The sequence below is a fragment of the Lepidochelys kempii genome, chromosome 2, assembly GCF_965140265.1.
Source record: "Lepidochelys kempii isolate rLepKem1 chromosome 2, rLepKem1.hap2, whole genome shotgun sequence".
In the NCBI taxonomy this organism is placed as follows: Eukaryota; Metazoa; Chordata; order Testudines; family Cheloniidae; genus Lepidochelys; species Lepidochelys kempii.
In genome coordinates, this window is record NC_133257.1 from 156066590 (window position 1) to 156087999 (window position 21410).

Sequence of the window (21410 nt, forward strand, 5' to 3'; positions counted from 1 at the left end):
TCTATATGTACACACAGTGTATCATACTCTTCAATCTCTCCTAGTGTTCTCACAGCTGATCTACCTGAGACTATCACAAATTTTGATATTTATAAGGGTGTTGTATGAAATATTCATACCGAAAGGTTCTGTGTGAAATATTCATGTTAAATATTACATTCAATATGTTTTGGGGTAAGAGAGCTTCATATTCAAGCAGTGTGTTTTAGAAAACAATGTGACCTTCAAGACAGCCTGACAAGGAATAGAAAGACCAAGCGCTAATTTCTGCCTTCTCAAACTCATATATTGGTTTAGATTCTCAGAACCCCTCATTATAAGGAGAATTCAAAACATTATTTTTATCATCTTTGAGAAGTAAGATTCTAACAGGTGGTCTCAAGGTCAAACTTCATTATTCATTGATTTTATATTTTCTTCAAACAAGTGATTTAGTAGATTAATTGTCTGGATTATCTCTGGAACCTAAGGTTTAAATCAATATCCATGAAATGAGGTTAGTGACATTGCCTTCATCATAAGTAAATAATGTTGCTGCTTTAAGCAATTTGGCATAATTAATTATTTTTGCTTAAAAGTAACCTGCAAAATAAATAAGACGAGATTCTACAAAGTTATCTTTTTACCCCAAGGGGTGATGGGTTTATATGGTTAAAATGTAATTCAACAAGAAATATTTTATAGGAAACAGTTTAGTTGTTGGTACTGACAGCTTGCAAGACTGCTGGCGCTAACATTTATTTCAGTCAAAAATTATAGAGAGATATATAAAAATTTGATTAAAAAGCTATTCCAGCTAATGCATTATTGTTCTGATTGTCGAATGCAGTGGTATCCAGTCTTATTAAACAGGAGGGCCACATAAACCTAAGCACAACGTTGTGAAACAGATTCTACACATTTTAATAAGATTTAAAGTCACCTGTATTGATTTATATTTTAAGTTCAGCTTGTTTCATATGAATTTCAATAGAAACAACCTATGTACAGTATCATCTATTTACACACATGGTGAAAACTAAAATGATGTAAACATGACAAAACGTTAATGAATCGGCCATTAGTATATTGTGTTGAAGCAGGCCACGGGACTTCTGAAATGCTCTAGTGGGCCGTGTATGGTCCACAGGCCGTAGGTTGGGCACCCCGGCCTAGAACACATGGGATGAGATTACAAATCCAGAAAGGCCATATTTGAAATCCTATTAACTCATAAAACTTCCATCTACAGTAAGACCTTCTGAAAGTTTATAATTCTTCAAAGCCTTAGAAATCGTTTCTTAAATGGAAGGGTCAAAGTTGAATATTCAAGTGTGCCTGTACACTGAAAAGCAAAACTGTAAAAATGACGCAGCACTTTTGAAAATTAGGTAACTTATTTAGGTGCCCAACTAGGGACTAACATTAGGCGCTGTGACAGGGTCGGGCCAGATGACTATAGGAGAGTAATAGAAGGCAGATATATTAGCCACAGGCTCAGTAGATCCCTTTTCCCCGGGTAAGGTAACAGGGAAGGTTCCAGAACAATCAGGAACCTTCTGGAGACAATTAAGGCAGGCTAAACAGGGCACCTGGGTTTTAAAAAGGAACTCACTTCAATTTGTGGCGTGCATGTGAGGAGCTGGGAGCAAGAGACACTAGGAGCTGAGAGTGAGAATGCGGACTGTTGGAGGACTGAGGTGTACAAGCATTATCAGACACCAGGAGGAAGGTCCTGTGGTGAGGATAAAGAAGGTGTTGGGAGGAGGCCATGGGGAAGTAGCCCAGGGAGTTGTAGCTGTCGCACAGCTGTTCCAGGAGGCACTCTAGACAGCTGCATTCCACAGGGCCCTGGGCTGGAACCCGGAGTACAGGGTGGGCCTGGGTTCCCCCCAAATCCTCCCAACTCCTGGTCAGACACAGGAGTCGACCTGGACTGTGGGTTCAGAAAAACGGCCAAGCTGAGGGCTGCCATGAAGCTCCAAGGCGAGCAAATCCACCAATAAGCGCAAGACCCACCAAGGTAGAGCAGGAACTTTGTCACAGCGCGCACACACACACTTTTTTTTCCCCTCCAAATGTTGGCCTCAATTTTGTATATATTGCTATATTTTTCTGTCAACGTCCAAGAGTTTTTCTATTCTTCCAGTACTTGTGGCACCACAAGTACTCCTCATTCTTTTTGCTGATACAGACAAACACAGCTACCACTCTGAAATCATTCTTCCAGTGTTATTCAGAGTCCCCAAAATGTTTTCCACATATTTTTGTACTTACAATTTTTGTTAAATTCATCACATCAGCAATTGCATTAAAATAACGAGTAACAAATTTGGTGATATCCAGTACTTTTGACATAAAGTACTATATCCTGTTAGTTAAAGTTGCTGTATTCAGATCTCTGTAAATGCAGACATGTCAAGTCTCACTCGCTCATCAGCATGCTATCTCACACTCTTACACATTCCTAAGCTTATCACACTCATATTGAGTAAATAAATATATTTTTACTCAGGCACTACAAAAGGCAACAATACATCCAGGGCCTCAAGCATGGGGCTTAGAGCTTCCAAGCTTGTATACTGTGCTAACCACGGAGATTACAGGCCCGCATTCTATATTGCACTCTATATTGCACACGAGAGAAGGCTATGCTGGAGGGAGGGGGAGGTTGTGTGCGTGACAGTACTTAGCGGTCAAAAAAAAATAAGTTTGCCCAAAAAACAAGCAGGACTTGTCTGAAAGTTTGCAGGTTCTGCAAAATATAGTTCAAAATGTAAATCATACCGGACAAATTCATGTCCTCGAGGATCTCCAACCATCCAGGTTTTTGTTCCAACAAGCAAATAATTGTTTTTATTAAAATCCACTGGTTTGCACAGAATATACAATTCTCACATGCCCTAGACTTTAAGTATGAATTAGGACATTTACGTGTTTCGTCTGCAATATTAAGCACTGTACATGTTAAAAGAAACTATTAAGTGTTGGTTGGATTAAAAACCTGGACTACCAGATGTCGCCAAGGATCAGAGTCCCTGTCTTAAACAATGACCTAACACACTAAATGGAAAGTCTCAATCTTTGGGGCCGTAAAACTCACTTTTAAGGACAGCCAGTCCTTGGCATCTATGTAAATGGGAATGACCCAATGTCATGATTAAAGGTACTGTAAAAACCTTCTCCTTGTTTTTTACATTAGAAACTTTTGGCTTTGTCTACATTACAGAATTTTAGCAAGTTCAACAGTCAAGACACTGGAAAGTCACCATATGCTTGTCTAGATAGCTTTAACAGATGCTAATACCTGTGGTGATTTTTTGCTAAACTTCCCAAGTGTACAGATTTCAGAGTGGCAGCCATGTTAGTCTGTATCAGCAAAAACAACGAGGAGTCCTTGTGGCACCATAGAGACTAACAAATTTATTTGGGCATAAGCTTTTGTGGGCTAGAACCTATTTCATCAGATACATGGAGTGGAAAATACAGGAGCAGGTGTAAATACATGAAAAGATATGAAACTTTCGTGAGCTACAGCTCACTTCACTGTAGCTTATGAAAGCTTATGCTCAAATAAATTTGTTAGTCTCTAAGGTGCCACAAGTACTCTTTCTTTTTGCGGATACAGACTAACACGGCTGCTTGTCTGAAACATGAAAAGATGTGAATTGCCTTATCAAGTGTGAGGTTAGTCTAACGAGACAATTCAATTGACAGCAGGATACCAAGGGAGGAAAAATAACTTCTGAAGTGGTAATGAGACTAGCCCATTTCGGACAGTTGACAAGAAGGCGTGAGTACCAGTAATGGGAAATTAGTATTGGGGAAATTAGGTTTACGTTTTATAATGACCCCACCACTCCCAGGCTTTATTCAGGCCTAATCTAATGATGTCCAGTTTGCAAATTAATTCCAGTTCTGCAGTTTCACGTTAGAGTCTGTTTTTGAAGGTTTTTTATTGAAGAATTGCCACTTTTAGGTCTGTTATTGAGTGACGAGGGAGACTGAAGTGTTCTCCTAATGGTTTTTAAATGTTATGCTTCCTGATGTCAGATGTGTGTCCATTTATTCTTTTGCATAGACTCTCTCCGGTTTGGCCAATGTACATGGCAGAGGGGCACTGCTGGCACATGATGGCATATATCACATTGGTACATGTGCAGGTGAATGAACCTCTGATTGTGTAGCTGATGTGGTTAGGTCCTATGATGGTGTCCCTTGAATAGATATGTGGACAGAGTTGGCAATGGGGTTTGTTGCAGGGTTTGGTTCCTGGGTTAGTATTTTTGTTGTGTGGTGTGTAGTTGCTGGTGAGTATTTGCTTCAGGTTGGGAGGGCTGTCTGTAAGCGAGGACTGGCCTGTCCCCCAAGGTCTGTGAGAGTGAGGGATCATCCTTCAGGATAGGTTGTAGATCCTTGATGATGCGCTGGAGAGGTTTTAGTTGGGGGCTCTAGGTGACGGCTAGTGGTGTTCTGTTACTTCCTTTGTTGGGCCTGTCCTGCAGTAGGTGACTTCTGGGTACCCTTCTGGCTATGTGGTGCCATGCGGGTATCCATAGCAGTCCTGCTGACTGGAAGGTATAAATTGTGTCCAAATCTGAAATAGTTGTGGGTGAGGACAAAGTCACAACCTTCAGCAACCAGGTTTGCCATGATGGTATCAGGGATGCTATTCCTGATGGCTTGTAGTCCATCTTTGTGTGGAATGTTCGTGTAGAGAGCTTCTACATCCATAATGGCTAGGATGGTGTTTTCTGGAAGATCGCCAAAAGATTATAGTTTCCTCAGGAAGTTAGTGGTGTCTCGAAGATAGCTGGGAATGCTGGTAGCATAGGGCCTGAGGAGAGAGTCTACATAGCCAGATAATCCTGACTTTGTCCTCACCCACAACTATTTCAGATTTGGAGACAATGTATACCTTCAAGCCAGTGGCACTGCTATGGGTACCCACATGGCCCCACAGTATGCCAACATTTTAATGGCTGACTTAGAACAACGCTTCCTTAGCTCTCATCCCGTAACACCCCTACTCTACTTGCGCTACATTGATGACATCTTCGTCATCTGGACCCATGGCAAAGAAGCCCTTGAGGAATTCCACCATGATTTCAACAGTTTCCATCCCACCATCAACCTCGGCCTAGATCAATCCACACAAGCGGTCCATTTCCTGGACACTACAGTGCAAATAAATGATGGTCATATAAACACCACCTATACTGGAAACCTATTGACAGCTATTCTTACCTACATGCCTCCAGCTTTCACCCAGATCACATCACTACATCCATTGTCTACAGCCAAGCTCTAAGATACAACCGCATTTGCTCCGATCCCTCAGACAAAGACAAACACTTACAGGATCTCTATCAAGTGTTCTTAAAACTACAATACCCACCTGGTGAAGTGAAGAAACAGATTGACAGAGCCAGAACGGTACCAAGAAGTCACCTACTACAAGACAGGCCCAAAAAAGAAAGTAACAGAACGCCACTAGCCGTCACCTACAGCCCCCAACTAAAACCTCTCCAGCACATCATCAAGGATCTACAACATATCCTGAAGGATGATCCCTCACTCTCATAGGACCTAACCACATCAGCCACACCATCAGAGGTTCATTCACCTGCACATCTACAAATGTGATATATTCCATCATGTGCCAGCATTGCCCCTCTGACATGTACATTGGCCAAACCGGACAGTCTCTACGCAAAAGATTAAATGGACACAAATCTGACTTCAGGAATTATAACATTCAAAAACCAGTAGGAGAATACTTCCATCTCCCTGATCACTCAATAACAGACCTAAAAGTGGCAATTCTTCAACAAAAAAACCTTCAAAAACAGACTCCAACATGAAACTTCAGAACTGGAATTAATTTGCAACCTGGACACCATCAGATTAGGCCTGAATAAAGACTGGGAGTGGTTGGGTCATTATAAAATGGAAACCTAATTTCTCCAATACTAATTTCCCCCTACTGTTACTCACACCTTCTTGTCAACTGTCTGAAATTGGCCATTCTCATTACCACTTCAAAAGTTATTTTTCCTCCCTTGGTATCCTGCTGTCAATTGAATTGTCTCATTAGACTAACCTCACACTTGATAAGGCAATTCACATCTTTTCATGTATTAATACCTGCTCCTGTATTTTCCACTCCATGCATCTGATGAAGTGGGTTCTAGCCCACGAAAGCTTATGCCCAAATAAATTTGTTAATCTCTAAGGTGCCACAAGGACTCCTCATTGTTTTTCCCAAGTGTAGACTCAGCTTTAGGTGACTGATGAACTAGTGAAATTATGACATCTCAAAACTAGAGAATGAAAGCTGAGCAACTGAGAGGGGAAGGGATTTTTAGTCAGTGTTTACAACTCTGCTTTGTTTTGTTTATGTTAAGTAGGAAGAGTGTTTTCTAACAGTTTCTTTGGGATGGGGAGTTTGTCTCCGACCTATCAAGCAGAATTTGTGTAATTCAGTCATTTCAGGAGGTTCACTTTCTAGGATTGTTACGTTTTATGGTCTGATAATTAACCAGACCTAAGTAAAACAAAAATCCCGAATTTCAGCTATGGGCTGTGTACAGTACATGAAGCTGGTCAACCAATAACGTTCTGATAACAGGTTTCAGAGTTTTTCTCCTCATTGTTCTGAAAACAGAAAGACAAACTTGTTCTAAATATTGCTACTAGTTCTTGCTTTTAGTATAAGAAACTAAGGTGATGTAGCTGGAATAAAGGTATAGCCAATACCTGAAAAATAAGATTTGTGTTAAAAACTGGTTTAAAGAATTTTCTCTTCTCTAGTCACACTTAATTGCATCATTTAATAGTTTGCACACTACTGTTCTCTACCTGAAAAGCAATAAGATATCCATCACTGATACTTTTTCAAAATGCATAAGATTTTGAAATTAAAAACTTAAATTAAGCTCTAACCATAGATAAAGTAGAATGTTTCTACTATGTGGTCACCAGAAACAATGTGCGGTTGAACTGTCTGTAATTAAGCTGTTGCTAAGCATGAGTTTCCCTGACAATGATCTTGGACAGAATTCTGGTCATAGCTGCCTGCTTTTGTACACAGTAAAAGTTAAATCAGCACTGACCTACAGACTCATTTCATCTTAGAGGATATATTTTATATGCATGTTTTCACCAATCACAGAAAAACAGCTTTTAAAAATATTCATGTGTGAAAGAATCAGGATGGGGAGAAAGAGGAAGGTAGGAAAAACCAAAAGAGACTGAAAATAATTGGTAAAAGCCCATCAGTGTCTAATTTCACTCAATGGGCATAAATACTAAGGTCACAATATGTTGAACAATCTACAGGCAGGGAAATGTCATTCTCAATCAATCAGGTAGTGAAGCAATCTATTAATACATTAAACTACCTCATTCCTACAGGAACTTTACAAACACTTTTTGGAGGTGTCACTAACAAAGGGAGACACCGGAAGAAAGTGTGTAGTTCTGGCTATTAAGTCTAAAAATAGTGGAAAGTCCAAGTGGCTTCCCTAATAATGCTACAATGGATGGCTCTTAATTTACATTGTGCGTTTCAAGGTTCTAGGAAACATATAGCATGTAATAGTAAGGATAATTTTCTCTTATCCGTAAAGAAAGCAAACTCCATGGGTGAATATACCGGTTCTCATCAGTTTGCACTGCTTAAACCGGAATATAAAGCTCTGTGCTAAGTGCTTGGCCATTTGTTTGAAGCCTGTTATAAAGATGTTTATAAACCATAAGTGACGTTTTTCCAGCACTGACATGGTATGGACAATATCCATAGGTTGACACTTTGTTCTATATAGCTTTGTGAAGTAATACTTTTATTGCATCGAAAAAAAAATACAGAAAGCATATAAAATACCAGTTAAAACTTTTTAGCTGTATTTTAACTTTAGACTAATTCCTAATATAGGGATGGGCAAACTATGGCCTGTGGGCCAGACCCATTTTAAGCTGGTCCGCGAGCTCCCAGTGGGGAGCCAGGTGGGGCCGCACCACGCGACTCAGTCCCGCTCTGGTCGGGGCGCTGGTTCGGGTCTGCTCCACCTGGCTCAGCCCTGCTCAGGCGCTCCAGCCGGGGCTCCAGATCGGGGGCCACACCACGCGGCTCCCGAAAGCCATGGCATGGCCCCGCTCTGAGGGTCAGGGGCCTCTCCACGCCTAGGAGCTAGAGAAGGGACATGCCACTGCTTCCGGGAGTTGCTTGAGGTAAACGCTGCTCAGAGCCTGCACCCCTGAGCTTCTCCCCATGCCCCAACTCCCTGCCCCAGCCCTGATCCCTCTCCCACTCTCCAAACCGCTCGATCCCAGCATGGAGCACCCTCCTTCATCCCAAACCTCTCATCCCTAGCCCAACCCCAGAGCCCGAACCCCCAGCCAGAAACTGCACCCTTCCCATACCCCTGCCCCAGCCCTGATCCCCCTCCATACCCCTTGGTTCCAGCCCAGAGCACCCCCCTACACCCCAAACTCCTCATCCCCAATCCCACCCCAGAGCCTGCACCCCCAACCAGAGCCCTCACCCCCTCTCACACCCCAACCCCAATTTTGTGAGCATTCATGGCCCGCCATACAATTTCTATTCCCCCATGTGGCCCTCAGGCCAAAAAGTTTGCCACCCCTGATCTAATATGTAAGCCACAAATATTTAATTCTGCTTAAATCTATTAGCAAGAGAAAGGGAATGGTGAAAGTTAAGCCTTAGTTCTGCATTACTCTATTCAATAGGTGATCTGTCCACCCTTGGTTTTTATTACAAGATAGTCTCTTATATATATGTATTTCTTTCAAATGGGAGGGAATGCTTTTTTAGTTTGTTTTGATGTGTGTTGGATGGTTGATCTATTGAAAAAAATTCCATTCTAAGCTTCCTTCCAATGGAAACAGTTATGTCAATATTCGTACACACTCTGCACTATCCATTATGCCATCACTGAAAGCTCACCAACAGCTTTATTAGAGTTACAGCACCTCCTGTAACCCCCAAATTTAACAATGGACACCAGATATTCCTTTTTTAGGGCTTCTCCTTTCCTCCATTTTATTTATTATACAGGGAGCTGGTAGCACCACATAAGTTAAGGTTGCCCAAAAATTCCCATTAGAAGACGCTATTTTCAATTCCGGGTAACTTTGCCAGATTAACTGTTCAGACTGAAATTTTCCAGGTCTTTCAATGAGCCATGCTGGTTAATGCTCCATAGGCCCACAAAATTTTCTTCCAAACTCTTCATCCTTTCCCAAGTTAATTAAACAAATTTATGCCCCAATTCTACAAAGGTTAACACACATACTTAAAAAGGAAAAGGAGGACTTGTGGCACCTTAGACACTAACAAATTTATTTGAGCATAAGCTTTCGTGAGCTACAGCTCACTTCATCGGATGCATTCAGTGGAAAATACAGTGTGGAGATTTATATACACAGAGAACATGAAACAATAGGTGTTACCATACACACTGTAAGGAGAGTGATCAGGTAAGGTGAGCTATTACCAGCAGGAGATTGGGGGTGTGTGGGGGGGGGAGAGACCCTTTTGTAGTGATAATCAAGGCGGGCCATTTCCAGCAGTTGACAAGAACGTCTGAGGAAGGGGGGGGGAATAAACATGGGGAAACAGTTTTACTTTGTGTAATGACCCATCCACGCCAAGTCTTTATTCAAGCCTAAGTTAATTGTATCCAGTTTGCAAATTAATTCCAATTCAGCAGTCTCTCCTTGGAGTCTGTTTTTGAAGTTTATTTGTTGAAGAATTGCCACTTTTAGGTCTGTAATCAAGTGACCAAAGAGACCGAAGTGTTCTCCAACTGGTTTTTGAATGTTATAATTCTTGACATCTGATTTGTGTCCATTTATTCTTTTACGTAGAGACTGTCCAGTTTGACCAATGTACATGGCAGAGGGGCATTGCTGGCACATGGTGGCATATATCACATTGGTAGATGTGCAGGTGAACGAGCCTCTGATAGTGTGGCTGATGTGATTAGGCCCTATGATGGTGTCCCCTGAATAGATATGTGGACACAGTTGGCAACGGGCTTTGTTGCAAGGAAAGATTCCTGAGTTAGTGGTTCTGTTGTGCGGTGTGTGGTTGCTGGTGAGTATTTGCTTCAGGTTGGGGCTGCTACTCTGAAACACATATTTAACATTATATACCAAGAGCAGCTACAGTGAAGTTAATAGGGCTACTCATTATGCATAAAGTTAAGCATGTGTATAAATCTTTGTAAAATTGGGGGCCTTGCTTTGCGATCTGGTGTCAGATATAATTTCTTCCATTAAATACACCCTCTTTCAATCTTTTCACTGTTTCTGAATGAATGTAATCAATATTATGTTCCTTATGCTCCTTACTTCACAATTCATACACCGCCTGTTTTTCTCCACCCATTTCAGTATTAACTGAGTAAATCTCCTATAGAATTACTTTAAAAACATAGCATCTCTTATGGTAGTTCCCAGAATACACTCCGGTATTTAAACTATCGGTTTATTTTTCTCAACGCTCTAAAAGAGAAATATTCAAGTTTGTTCAAGTGGCTTTCCAGTTCAACAATCATATTGTCAATCGAAAACATACCGTCTGGTATTAAGATTCAGATATAATTTTCAATAACCAATCATTAACAATTTTTCTCTTTGCTTTAAGGAACACTAAATAACAGTTATTTCTCCCACCTCATTTTAATTACTAATAACCTAACACTAGGACAAATCCTGAGTTCCTTACATAGTTTTTACTTGTACAAATCTTCCACTGAAGCAAAGAAGAGTTTTGCCTAAATAAGAATTGTGTAAAACTAACAATCTCAGGATTTTTCCTACTACTGATAGAACAGGTAAACACACACTAACACAAAACAGAGGTTTTTCTGAATGTGTGGGTTTATCCATTGCTAGGTAAACCTTCTATGACTGATGTGTTTGCAGAGTAGATGAATAAAAGAACCGCTAAACTACACTGTCAAATAAACAATAGTCACGTTTTTTGTCAAAGCGTCTCATCTTATAGTCTACATTTGGCTGAAATTAGTATAAATGTTTTAAGTGTAACGGCTTCTGTACATTAATAAAAACTATATTAGTAGGAGGAAAAACTAACCTTCATAATATTAATTTGGTGCTTTCTCAACCTTTCGAGATCCGTTGGAATTGCCACTTTAATGAATTTTTGGATGGCAGGTTCAAGACGACGAATATGAACTTTTTCTTCGTCTTCGGACATCCTAAAAATATCTATCAAGCCAGAACTTGACCAATAAGCCTTTACTCATCTAGAAACCCCTAAAAAGAAAAAGATATTTAGACTTAAGCAAGATTTATTAATATTATTTGCTCTGATACAGTTTAACTATATTAAGCTTTTAAAAACAAAAAAGGTATCAATATTTCACATAATGCCCCTCATACAAAAAATGTAATTGTTACGAATTAATCATTCAAGCCTGCATGATTCGTTAGCTGAAATTAATGCCAGTGCTCACAAAACAAATTAAGAACTTTATTCTTGGGGAATATTTTCAGTGGACAATGTTTTTAATCTGACAAAACAGCTAAATGATTAAGGACTCTGTTTAAGTGCTTTGATGAATAGGGACAGACTTATTATGCACATACTAATGTTAAAATAGTGATTAGGTGCTTTGCAGACTCAGAACGCAAACTTTACAATTTCAAATTCTCTAAGCTTTGTACATATTTGTAAAATCAAAGATATTCTGGAAAAGACACCAATATAAAATTGAGGGTGAAAGTTCACACACACGCACATACACACAAATCAGGAAATCCTGAGTGAAGGTTCCCACAGCAAATGGACTCTACCTTCTTGCAAAAATGATTAAAGCCCCAATTCTACAAAGACTAAGCATATTGTGTAAATTTTTACAGGATGTGGGATTAAGTAACCTGACTCTGCATCTTTCTTTAAACTGTACTTGGGGGGGGGGTTTCTTTTCCCTAAGATGAAGATATGTAGAATTTTATATTGCTGCATATAAACGAAAAGGAGTACTTGTGGCACCTTAGAGACTAAGCAATTTATTTGAGCATAAGCTTTCGTGAGCTACAGCTCACTTCATCGGATGCATACCGTGGAAACTGCAGCAGACTTTATATACACACAGAGAATATGAAACAATACCTCCTCCCACCCCACTGCCCTGCTGGTAATAGCTTATCTAAAGTGATCATCAGGTTGGGCCATTTCCAGCACAAATCCAGGTTTTCTCACCCTCCACCCCCCCACACAAATTCACTCTCCTGCTGGTGATAGCCCATCCAAAGTGACAACTCTTTACACAATGTGCATGATAATCAAGTTGGGCCATTTCCTGCACAAATCCAGGTTCTCTCACCCCCTCACCCCCCTCCCAAAAACCACACACACAAACTCACTATCCTGCTGGTAATAGCTCATCCAAAGTGACCATTCTCCCTACAATGTGCATGATAATCAAGGTGGGCCATTTCCAGCACAAATCCAGGTTTTCTCACACACACCCCCCACCCCCATACACACACAAACTCACTCTCCTGCTGGTAATAGCTCATCCAAACTGACCACTCTCCAAGTTTAAATCCAAGTTAAACCAGAACATCTGGGGGGGGGGGGTAGGAAAAAACAAGAGGAAATAGGCTACCTTGCACAATGATTTAGCCACTCCCAGTCTCTATTTAAGCCTAAATTAATAGTATCCAATTTGCAAATGAATTCCAATTCAGCAGTTTCTCGCTGGAGTCTGGATTTGAAGTTTTTTTGTTTTAAGATAGCGACCTTCATGTCTGTGATTGCGTGACCAGAGAGATTGAAGTGTTCTCCGACTGGTTTATGAATGTTATAATTCTTGACATCTGATTTGTGTCCATTTATTCTTTTACGTAGAGACTGTCCAGTTTGACCAATGTACATGGCGGAGGGGCATTGCTGGCACATGATGGCATATATCACATTGGTGGATGTGCAGGTGAACGAGCCTCTGATAGTGTGGCTGATGTTATTAGGCCCTGTGATGGTGTCCCCTGAATAGATATGTGGGCACAATTGGCAACAGGCTTTGTTGCAAGGATAAGTTCCTGGGTTAGTGGTTCTGTTGTGTGGTATGTGGTTGTTGGTGAGTATTTGCTTCAGGTTGCGGGGCTGTCTGTAGGCAAGGACTGGCCTGTCTCCCAAGATTTGTGAGAGTGTTGGGTCATCCTTTAGGATAGGTTGTAGATCCTTAATAATGCGTTGGAGGGCTTTTAGTTGGGGGCTGAAGGTGACGGCTAGTGGCGTTCTGTTATTTTCTTTGTTAGGCCTGTCCTGTAGTAGGTAACTTCTGGGAACTCTTCTGGCTCTATCAATCTGTTTCTTTACTTCTGCAGGTGGGTACTGTAGTTGTAAGAAAGCTTGACAGAGATCTTGTAGGTGTTTGTCTCTGTCTGAGGGGTTGGAGCAAATGCGGTTGTATCGCAGAGCTTGGCTGTAGACGATGGATCGTGTGGTGTGGTCAGGGTGAAAGCTGGAGGCATGCAGGTAGGAATAGCGGTCAGTAGGTTTCCGGTATAGGGTGGTGTTTATGTGACCATTGTTTATTAGCACTGTAGTGTCCAGGAAGTGGATCTCTTGTGTGGACTGGACCAGGCTGAGGTTGGTGGTGGGATGGAAATTGTTGAAATCATGGTGGAATTCCTCAAGGGCTTCTTTGCCATGGGTCCAGATGATGAAGATGTCATCAATATAGCGCAAGTAGAGCAGAGGCTTTAGGGGACGAGAGCTGAGGAAGCGTTGTTCTAAATCAGCCATAAAAATGTTGGCATACTGTGGGGCCATGCGGGTACCCATAGCAGTGCCACTGATCTGAAGGTATACATTGTCCCCAAATGTGAAATAGTTATGAGTAAGGACAAAGTCACAAAGTTCAGCCACCAGGTTAGCCATGACATTATCGGGGATAGTATTCCTGACGGCTTGTAGTCCATCTTTGTGTGGAATGTTGGTGTAGAGGGCTTCTACATCCATAGTGGCCAGGATGGTGTTATCAGGAAGATCACCGATGGATTGAAGTTTCCTCAGGAAGTCAGTGGTGTCTCGAAGGTAGCTGGGAGTGCTGGTAGCGTAGGGCCTGAGGAGGGAGTCTACATAGCCAGACAATCCTGCTGTCAGGGTGCCAATGCCTGAGATGATGGGGCGCCCAGGATTTCCAGGTTTATGGATCTTGGGTAGTAGATAGAATATCCCAGGTTGGGGTTCCAGGGGTGTGTCTGTGCGGATTTGATCTTGTGCTTTTTCAGGAAGTTTCTTGAGCAAATGCTGTAGTTGCTTTTGGTAACTCTCAGTGGGGTCATAGGGTAATGGCTTGTAGAAACTCGTGTTGGAGAGCTGCCGAGCAGCCTCTTGTTCATATTCCGACCTATTCATGATGACAACAGCACCTCCTTTGTCAGCCTTTTTGATTATGATGTCAGAGTTGTTTCTGAGGCTGTGGATGGCATTGCGTTCCGCATGGCTGAGGTTATGGGGCAAGTGATGCTGCTTTTCCACAATTTCAGCCCGTGCACGTCGGCGGAAGCACTCTATGTAGAAGTCCAGTCTGCTGTTTCGACCTTCAGGAGGAGTCCACCTAGAATCCCTCTTTCTGTAGTGTTGGTAGGGAGACCTCTGTGGATTAGTATGTTGTTCAGAGGTATTTTGGATGGGCTATCACCAGCAGGAGAGTGAATTTGTGGGGGGGGGTGGAGGGTGAGAAAACCTGGATTTGTGCTGGAAATGGCCCAACCTGATGATCACTTTAGATAAGCTATTACCAGCAGGACAGTGGGGTGAGAGGAGGTATTGTTTCATATTCTCTGTGTGTATATAAAGTCTGCTGCAGTTTCCACGGTATGCATCCGATGAAGTGAGCTATAGCTCACGAAAGCTCATGCTCAAATAAATTGGTTAGTCTCTAAGGTGCCACAAGTACTCCTTTTCTTTTTGCAAATACAGACTAACACGGCTGTTACTCTGAAACCTGCATATAAACGCACACTTGTGCACAAACACATACATCATGTGACTGATGAAAAAAATTCCATCATACTGTGTATGCACAAGGAACAAGAAAAACTTCATGTGAGAGTTTGAAAATCAAAATGTCCCTTTATTCATGCAGCATTAGCACTGTATTAATACAATTTATTGAAACATGATTTTCTTTGATTTACTTTCCTTTAAAAAAAAATACAAATTTGGGCAGCTCTATACAAGAAAGTTTTGCCAACATAGCTATGTCAGTAAAAGGACTAGTGTTGACACAGATTAGTGTAAAAGCGCTTTTACACTAGGAGAGTTTTGCAGGTATAGTTAAACTATATTTATATAGTTAAATTGGCAGAACCCTCCTAGCACAGAGCAGGCGTAGTATTGTAAACTTCTTGTCAAGTAGAGAAAAGCCGGCCGAGCCTAGCACTTCATGCCCAAGCCTGTGGAAAAGGAGAAAGATCAACTTCTGATGGGGGAAAATAGGAGTTTCCAGAGAGGAAAACAGTTCAAGATGAATCAAATTTCAATACCATCACCCTCTGATTTATCAATGTTGAGTTACAAATCGTTTTCTTTTATGAAGAAAATACTACCAAAGAATGTATTTTTTCCTGAACAAAAAAATCACGTGGACAAGCAGATTTTAAAAAACAGCAGAACAAGTTTCAAGCACATCAGCTTTGGAGGTTTCCCTTCAAATATTTAAACTCAGCAGTATCACTGATTTACCTTTTTCTGTTTCACAACCTCCAAAGAAAGGCATTTTAGTTACTCAGTTTTGCAATTGTTTATGAATCACTCTACTCCAAAATGCAGAGGGATAGACTAGGTGATCTCTTAGATGTCCTTTTCCATTCCAACAAATTCTGCACTTATACATGCAATTCCTGAAATGAGTATGCATCAAGCGCCTTTAATTTTAAATTTTGAAAAATTTGAAGTTTAATATTTCAATATATCTATTCCTTAAAGCCCTAGAAAATTCTACCATTACTGATGTTCAGAGAGTCAAGTGGTTTAAAAAAAGTACATCAGTCCTTTTATCTGGTTTTACTGGACTACATCACATTAGAAAAGTCCTTATTTAACAGTTATTATGAAGACACCAGTCAACTCTCCAGTTATGACTGAGTTCCAGTTTGCATTTAAATGCAGGAATTCAACTTTTTTTTGTTATGAATAAAGAATACAGTGCATCATGCCCAAAATTTACAGCACTGATTCTTTAAGTACAGAATTTTCTGACAGTTTACAAGTAAATCCACAAATGAGTTTGAATTAAAATTAATTACAAACTGGTTCCTTTAAGAAATTTAGCATGTGTCAGTTTCTTCTTTGTCCTGGATTACCTTAATAACAGAATAGCAGACTCTTAAAACTCACCATACAGTAAAAATTAATTGAAATCTTCTGCATAGGCTGTATTTGAATAAATTAGATTGTAATTAAGCTAACAACACTGTTGTGTCTAATTGTTATTTTTATTTAGGATACACTCAGAGTCAGGTCAACAGTTCAGGTAAATTATGTGGGGCCACTGTGAAGCAGAGCTAACCTATCTCTCCAGTTTATGTGAATTTACTCCTGGGGGAATTCTGCGCCACTGCACATGTGCAGAATTTATGTCCCCTGCAGATGTATTGATTTCCCGCAGAAAAATGACTTTCTGACAGGGAAGCAAAGGGAAGCCACAAAAGTGGCCATGCATCCCTCCCCAGCAGTATGTTTCGGGCAGCTGGCAGAGAGGTAAATCACTGTTGGGCAGGAGTGGGGAAGATCCTTCTGGTGGCTCCTACCCTGCACCGGGCTCAGCTGCTAGTACCAGCTAGGCTGGGGAGGACAGGACTTCCTCTTCCCTTGCACAGCATCCAGGGCCGGGTCAGAGCCACCCCCAGATTTGTCCCCTTTGCAAACTTCCCCTCTCCTCCTCCCCAACTCTTACTGCACCCATCACTCCTCAGCTGCAGGGGGAGGGATCCCGGTGCAGGGGGAAGGATCCCCCATCCATCCAACACCTGTGCATCCAGACCTCCTTGTACCCAGACCCTCCCAGCGAGCCTCCCCTCCCCCACCCCCGATAAGTCCCATTCCCCCTGCACCTGGACCACCCCGACGAGTCACCCACACCCAGATCCCCACCCCACCAAGCCCCAACCAGCTGCATCTGGACCCCTCACTGAGCCATAACCCTTTTCAAGATCAACCAATGAATAGATAAGTAGTTTATTTTTCTTTTTTCCCTTATTTTTTCTTCTCATGTTTCTTTCCAGGCCTTGAAACAGGAGATGAACGATGATTTAGATTAGTGTGTGTGTATATATATATACACACACTAGACATACAGAGTTCATTTGCACATTTTCGCTCATTGAAAAATATTAATTGAAACAAGACTGAAATATTATTAGCCAATTAATCTGCATTAAAATAAATATACATTGCTTCCTGTGGTCACTGTCATAAATTTTATCACTAGCATCAAGCAACAATTATCTGAGAGCTTTTAGAAAAAATGCAAGCTGTATTGTGTCCATCTTCCACTCCACAGGTGGATTGTCAATGTTTCCCACACATATGAGTACTGCCTTTACTGTAAAGTTATTGCTCTCAAACTTCACATATGAAGAATTACAGAACATAGTATGTTATTAATTAATAAGTTTGTTCAGCAGACAATTGAAGTTTACTGTGTGATTAGATTTAAGGCAGTACTATATAAGACATTGAACAGGTGACAAATTTGTAAGGTTGAAACTGTCAGATTAAAAACATTTTTAGAAGTCATTTTAAGTGATTGTTCTTACTGAAAGTAAAACAGATGTTTTCAAATCAAGTGCATCTTCCACTAAGCTACAGTCTCTTCACTGAGAACTCTCTCAGCTCAGATTGATTGAGACACAGTGGAAGTTGAGGGCACTAGGAATTTTACAGGATTGGGCTCCAATTTTGCCAATTTTTGTACCTGTTAATTCTATTCTAAACTTTGTGAAAATTGAGGCAGTTTGATCTGTAATGTACATTTTGGTGATCGCTGTTAATATGCACCTGCAAAGTTTCATACTCATGTACTTCTGCTGAAGCCTATCAGGACTCCTTTCCACTCATATACTGAAGTTACAATGTGTAATAAACTTGAACATCTGTTGCGTATACAGTGCTGTTTTCATGTTTTACATTCACACATATATCTTATCAACTGTATTACATCACCAAGTAAGTAAGTATAAATGTACATACTTACTATTTTTATTTAGTTTTATAGGGCCATATTTTGAAGTGGCCTCAAACCATCCTATCTCTGCAGCAACAATCAAATTAAAATACTGTTTACATGTTACTAATAGTGTTGCTATACAGCAATACAACCCATGTCACACAACAGGGATCTTCCTCAGAGAGGTATAAGTCCAAAAATTTTAACCACAAGGTGTTCACATTACAACTTCAAGCTGAGCTTGTAACCAGTTAGTGGCATGAAGGGTACTAAACATGGGATCATATTCTCTGCTGGTGTAACTCCATTCAGCTATGCCAGCAAAGAAGTTGACGGATTGTGTGCACGTACCACATGGTTAAAACACAGTAAGTGTGACAGCTAACAGTGTTTCAACCCTTACAGAGGGATATCTTCTTGTAACTCAGCATTTCAAAATGGGGGCACCAGGTACTACCCTGAGGGGCACAGGCAATTAATAAATGAAGAGGTGAAGGCCTGTACCACCACATGCCAGGGCTCTGAAGGAACACAATTGGTTTCATTTTCCTGAAGTGAGGCTGAGCTTCTAGAATTGAGGAAGCACTGCTGTAACCCACTCATCGCACTGGGCTGGACTCCCAACTCTTTCTCTGGAAGTACATTCGGAGGTCTCTGGGGGACAGCGCAGCTCAGACCGCATTGCTCCTTAGCTGCTGCTGCTGCATGTCCGCCAAGCAGTAGTCGCTGCTGAGGAGCCATGGACTTTCCCAGACTACAGCGATACAAACTGGGGTATGTGGCACGCTGGAGGCAGATATCCCGACACAGCTGTGATGCTGGAAACGTTGCAGGGCAGACACGAACTGAACTGTCGGACTGGCACCCAACTCGGACGACTGTACCTCTAACGCCTCACAAAAATCACTGCCGTGGCACGGACAAGCCGCAGAGACCCCGATGGGGACGTGCCCTACCTCCACAGCGGGATACGTCCCCACTTCAAACGCCTCCACCCCTAAGTCCCGGCTACACAGGAGCCCCTGGGGGAGACACGTACCGCGGGAGCCGCCCACAGCTCTGGCAATAGGAAGGGGAGGCGGAGAAACGTGTCTCGTCTCCCCCCCGCCAGCGCCCCCCCCCCCGAGCTCCCCAGGCGCGTCCCCACCACAACACATCACGCCCCCGTCTCACCCCCCTGCCGCCCCCACCACGCGTCGCCCCCCGGGTCGGTCGCTCCCCGGCGCTGGGGAGGCGCGTCCGCAGCCCGGGCCCGCAGGCCCCGCAGGATGGGGCCGGCCGGGGCAGAAACGAAACCGAAACCGGGGCCGGGCCGCCACAGGGGGCCTTCGGGGGGCGACACCGACCAGCCGCTCTCACCTCACAGCCGGGCAGGAGGCGGCGCCGCTGGGACCCGAGCGCGGGGGGCGGAGCGGGCGCTGCGGCCAGGGGCGAAGCGGCGGCGGGACAGAGACAGCGACCAGCGCCCGGCCCGGCCCCGCCTCACCACGTGCCGGGAGTTTCCTCACCCCGGCGCGCCCAGCACGGAGACCCCCCAGCCGGACAGCGAGCGCCCGGCCTGCTTCCCACAGCGCTGCCAGGCTCCGAGGGCCCCAGCGCCGCACCCGCGGAGAGGCGCTGCCCAGGCTGCCGCCCCCGGCCCGGCAGAGCCCAGCCCCTATTCTCCCTGCTGGGCGTCGCTCTGCGCCCTGTGCTTGGGAGAGGCTGGGCCCAATTCAGTTGTTACAATCTCGCTCTCTCCTAGTGTGGATTACAGGTCAGCGTTTTTTCTAGTTAAAATGTGCACAGTTGTGCAAGATTATGGGGTCTAAACTTTTTATTGATCTACATTTTCACAGTTGCAGGGAAACTATGGGGGGGGGAGGATCAGACAGTGGTTGTTGAATGATAGTAGATTTGAGATTCAAAAAGTTAAAGTTGTATACCCCTTAAAATGCAAATTGTCAACCCCGCATATGTCAAAATATACACAGTAATCATCTTTAAAACAAACTCTATAAAGTTCCCAAACAGCGTTTTTTTACTTTGCCTAGCTGTATATTTCTGTTATCAATGGAAATATTTGTACAGAAAAATTGACATTTCCCATTAAAAAGCTAATACTTCCAAGCCTATATCTGGGGCCACAAACAAACCATAACAACTTTAGGGCCCAAGCCTGTGCCCCTTATTCATGTGCTTGACTTTACGGGGTGGAAAGTCCCAATAAAATTCACTCACAGACATTCAATCACAGGATGGGGGTCCTCATTAACAGAGTTACCTTTCTTATCATAGCATGAATTTCCTAATTTTTGTGCAGTCTCAGATATAACATTTCATTAATGTATATAGTCAGAAAATCTCATACCATATATCACTTTATTTTTACAAATCATTTGACTATAATGATTCATAAAAATAAATTGATGCATGATGCAAGATTTTAATAGGGGGAAAGGAAAACAAGACAAAAGACTTCTATTTGATCATGTTATAAAATGTAAAAAAGACAGTCGAATAAAACACTTGTGTTTGATACTGCCTCCTCGTTGAAATAAACACGCAACTAGGGTGACCAGACAGCAAGTGTGAAAAATCGGGAAGAGGGTGGGGAGTAATAGGGGCCTATGTAAGACAAAACCCCAAATATCGGGACTGTCCCGATAAAATCGGGATATCTGGTCACCCTACATGCAACACATGTTTGTTTCTGGGCCTGGAACTCCCCTAGGATTGGCACTTGTCCAGATTTTCCCAGGGTTGTCCTGAGAAATCTCTACATCATTCTGGAACATTTTGTCACCTCCTGTTCCCCAGCCCTGGGGCTGCCTTTCCCTCTGGGTTTCCTCTATGTAAAGGGTTTGGTTTGGTCCCCTGCTGAATCTGTTCCCTGCGGGTGGGAGGGAGCACAGCGTCTTTCACAGTGGGGTGGGGGGTACTGGCTACAGGGAAGGCTAGAGATGAGGAGACTCAGGTGCTCTCCTCAAACCTGGGTTGGGGGGACAGAGGTGCAGAAAATGGAGCCAGACCCAAGTATGTAGGGCCCTTCAATGACTCAGTGCTCTCCAATCCATGCTCTTCAGCTCATCATCATTTTAAATGTTCTGATATACAGGAAGCATCAATAGACGCCCTGCCCCTGCCAGTCCAGGCTACTTGCCCCCAGGTGCCATTTTTTTGTACCCCACAGCTGGCAACCCTGTGGTCCAC

At 42.6% G+C, this 21410-nt stretch overlaps 1 protein-coding gene across 3 annotated transcripts in view; it reads right to left on the reverse strand.

The window, feature by feature from the left end:
• Positions 1-19886, reverse strand: part of STX17 (syntaxin 17) — a 78736-nt gene extending 58850 nt beyond the window's left edge. Inside the window, exons 1-2 of one of the 3 annotated variants that reach the window (XM_073332527.1) lie at positions 19727-19886; positions 11105-11286 (exon numbers count right to left, since the gene is read on the reverse strand). In XM_073332527.1, the coding sequence (XP_073188628.1) occupies positions 11105-11227 (123 nt within the window). In that variant the 5' untranslated portion in view covers positions 11228-11286; positions 19727-19886. Of the gene's footprint in view, positions 1-11104; positions 11287-19391; positions 19416-19577 lie in introns of those variants that run through there. The other 2 variants (XM_073332526.1, XM_073332528.1) reach the window with 2 other exon arrangements.
• Between the last annotated feature and the right edge of the window lie 1524 nt (positions 19887-21410).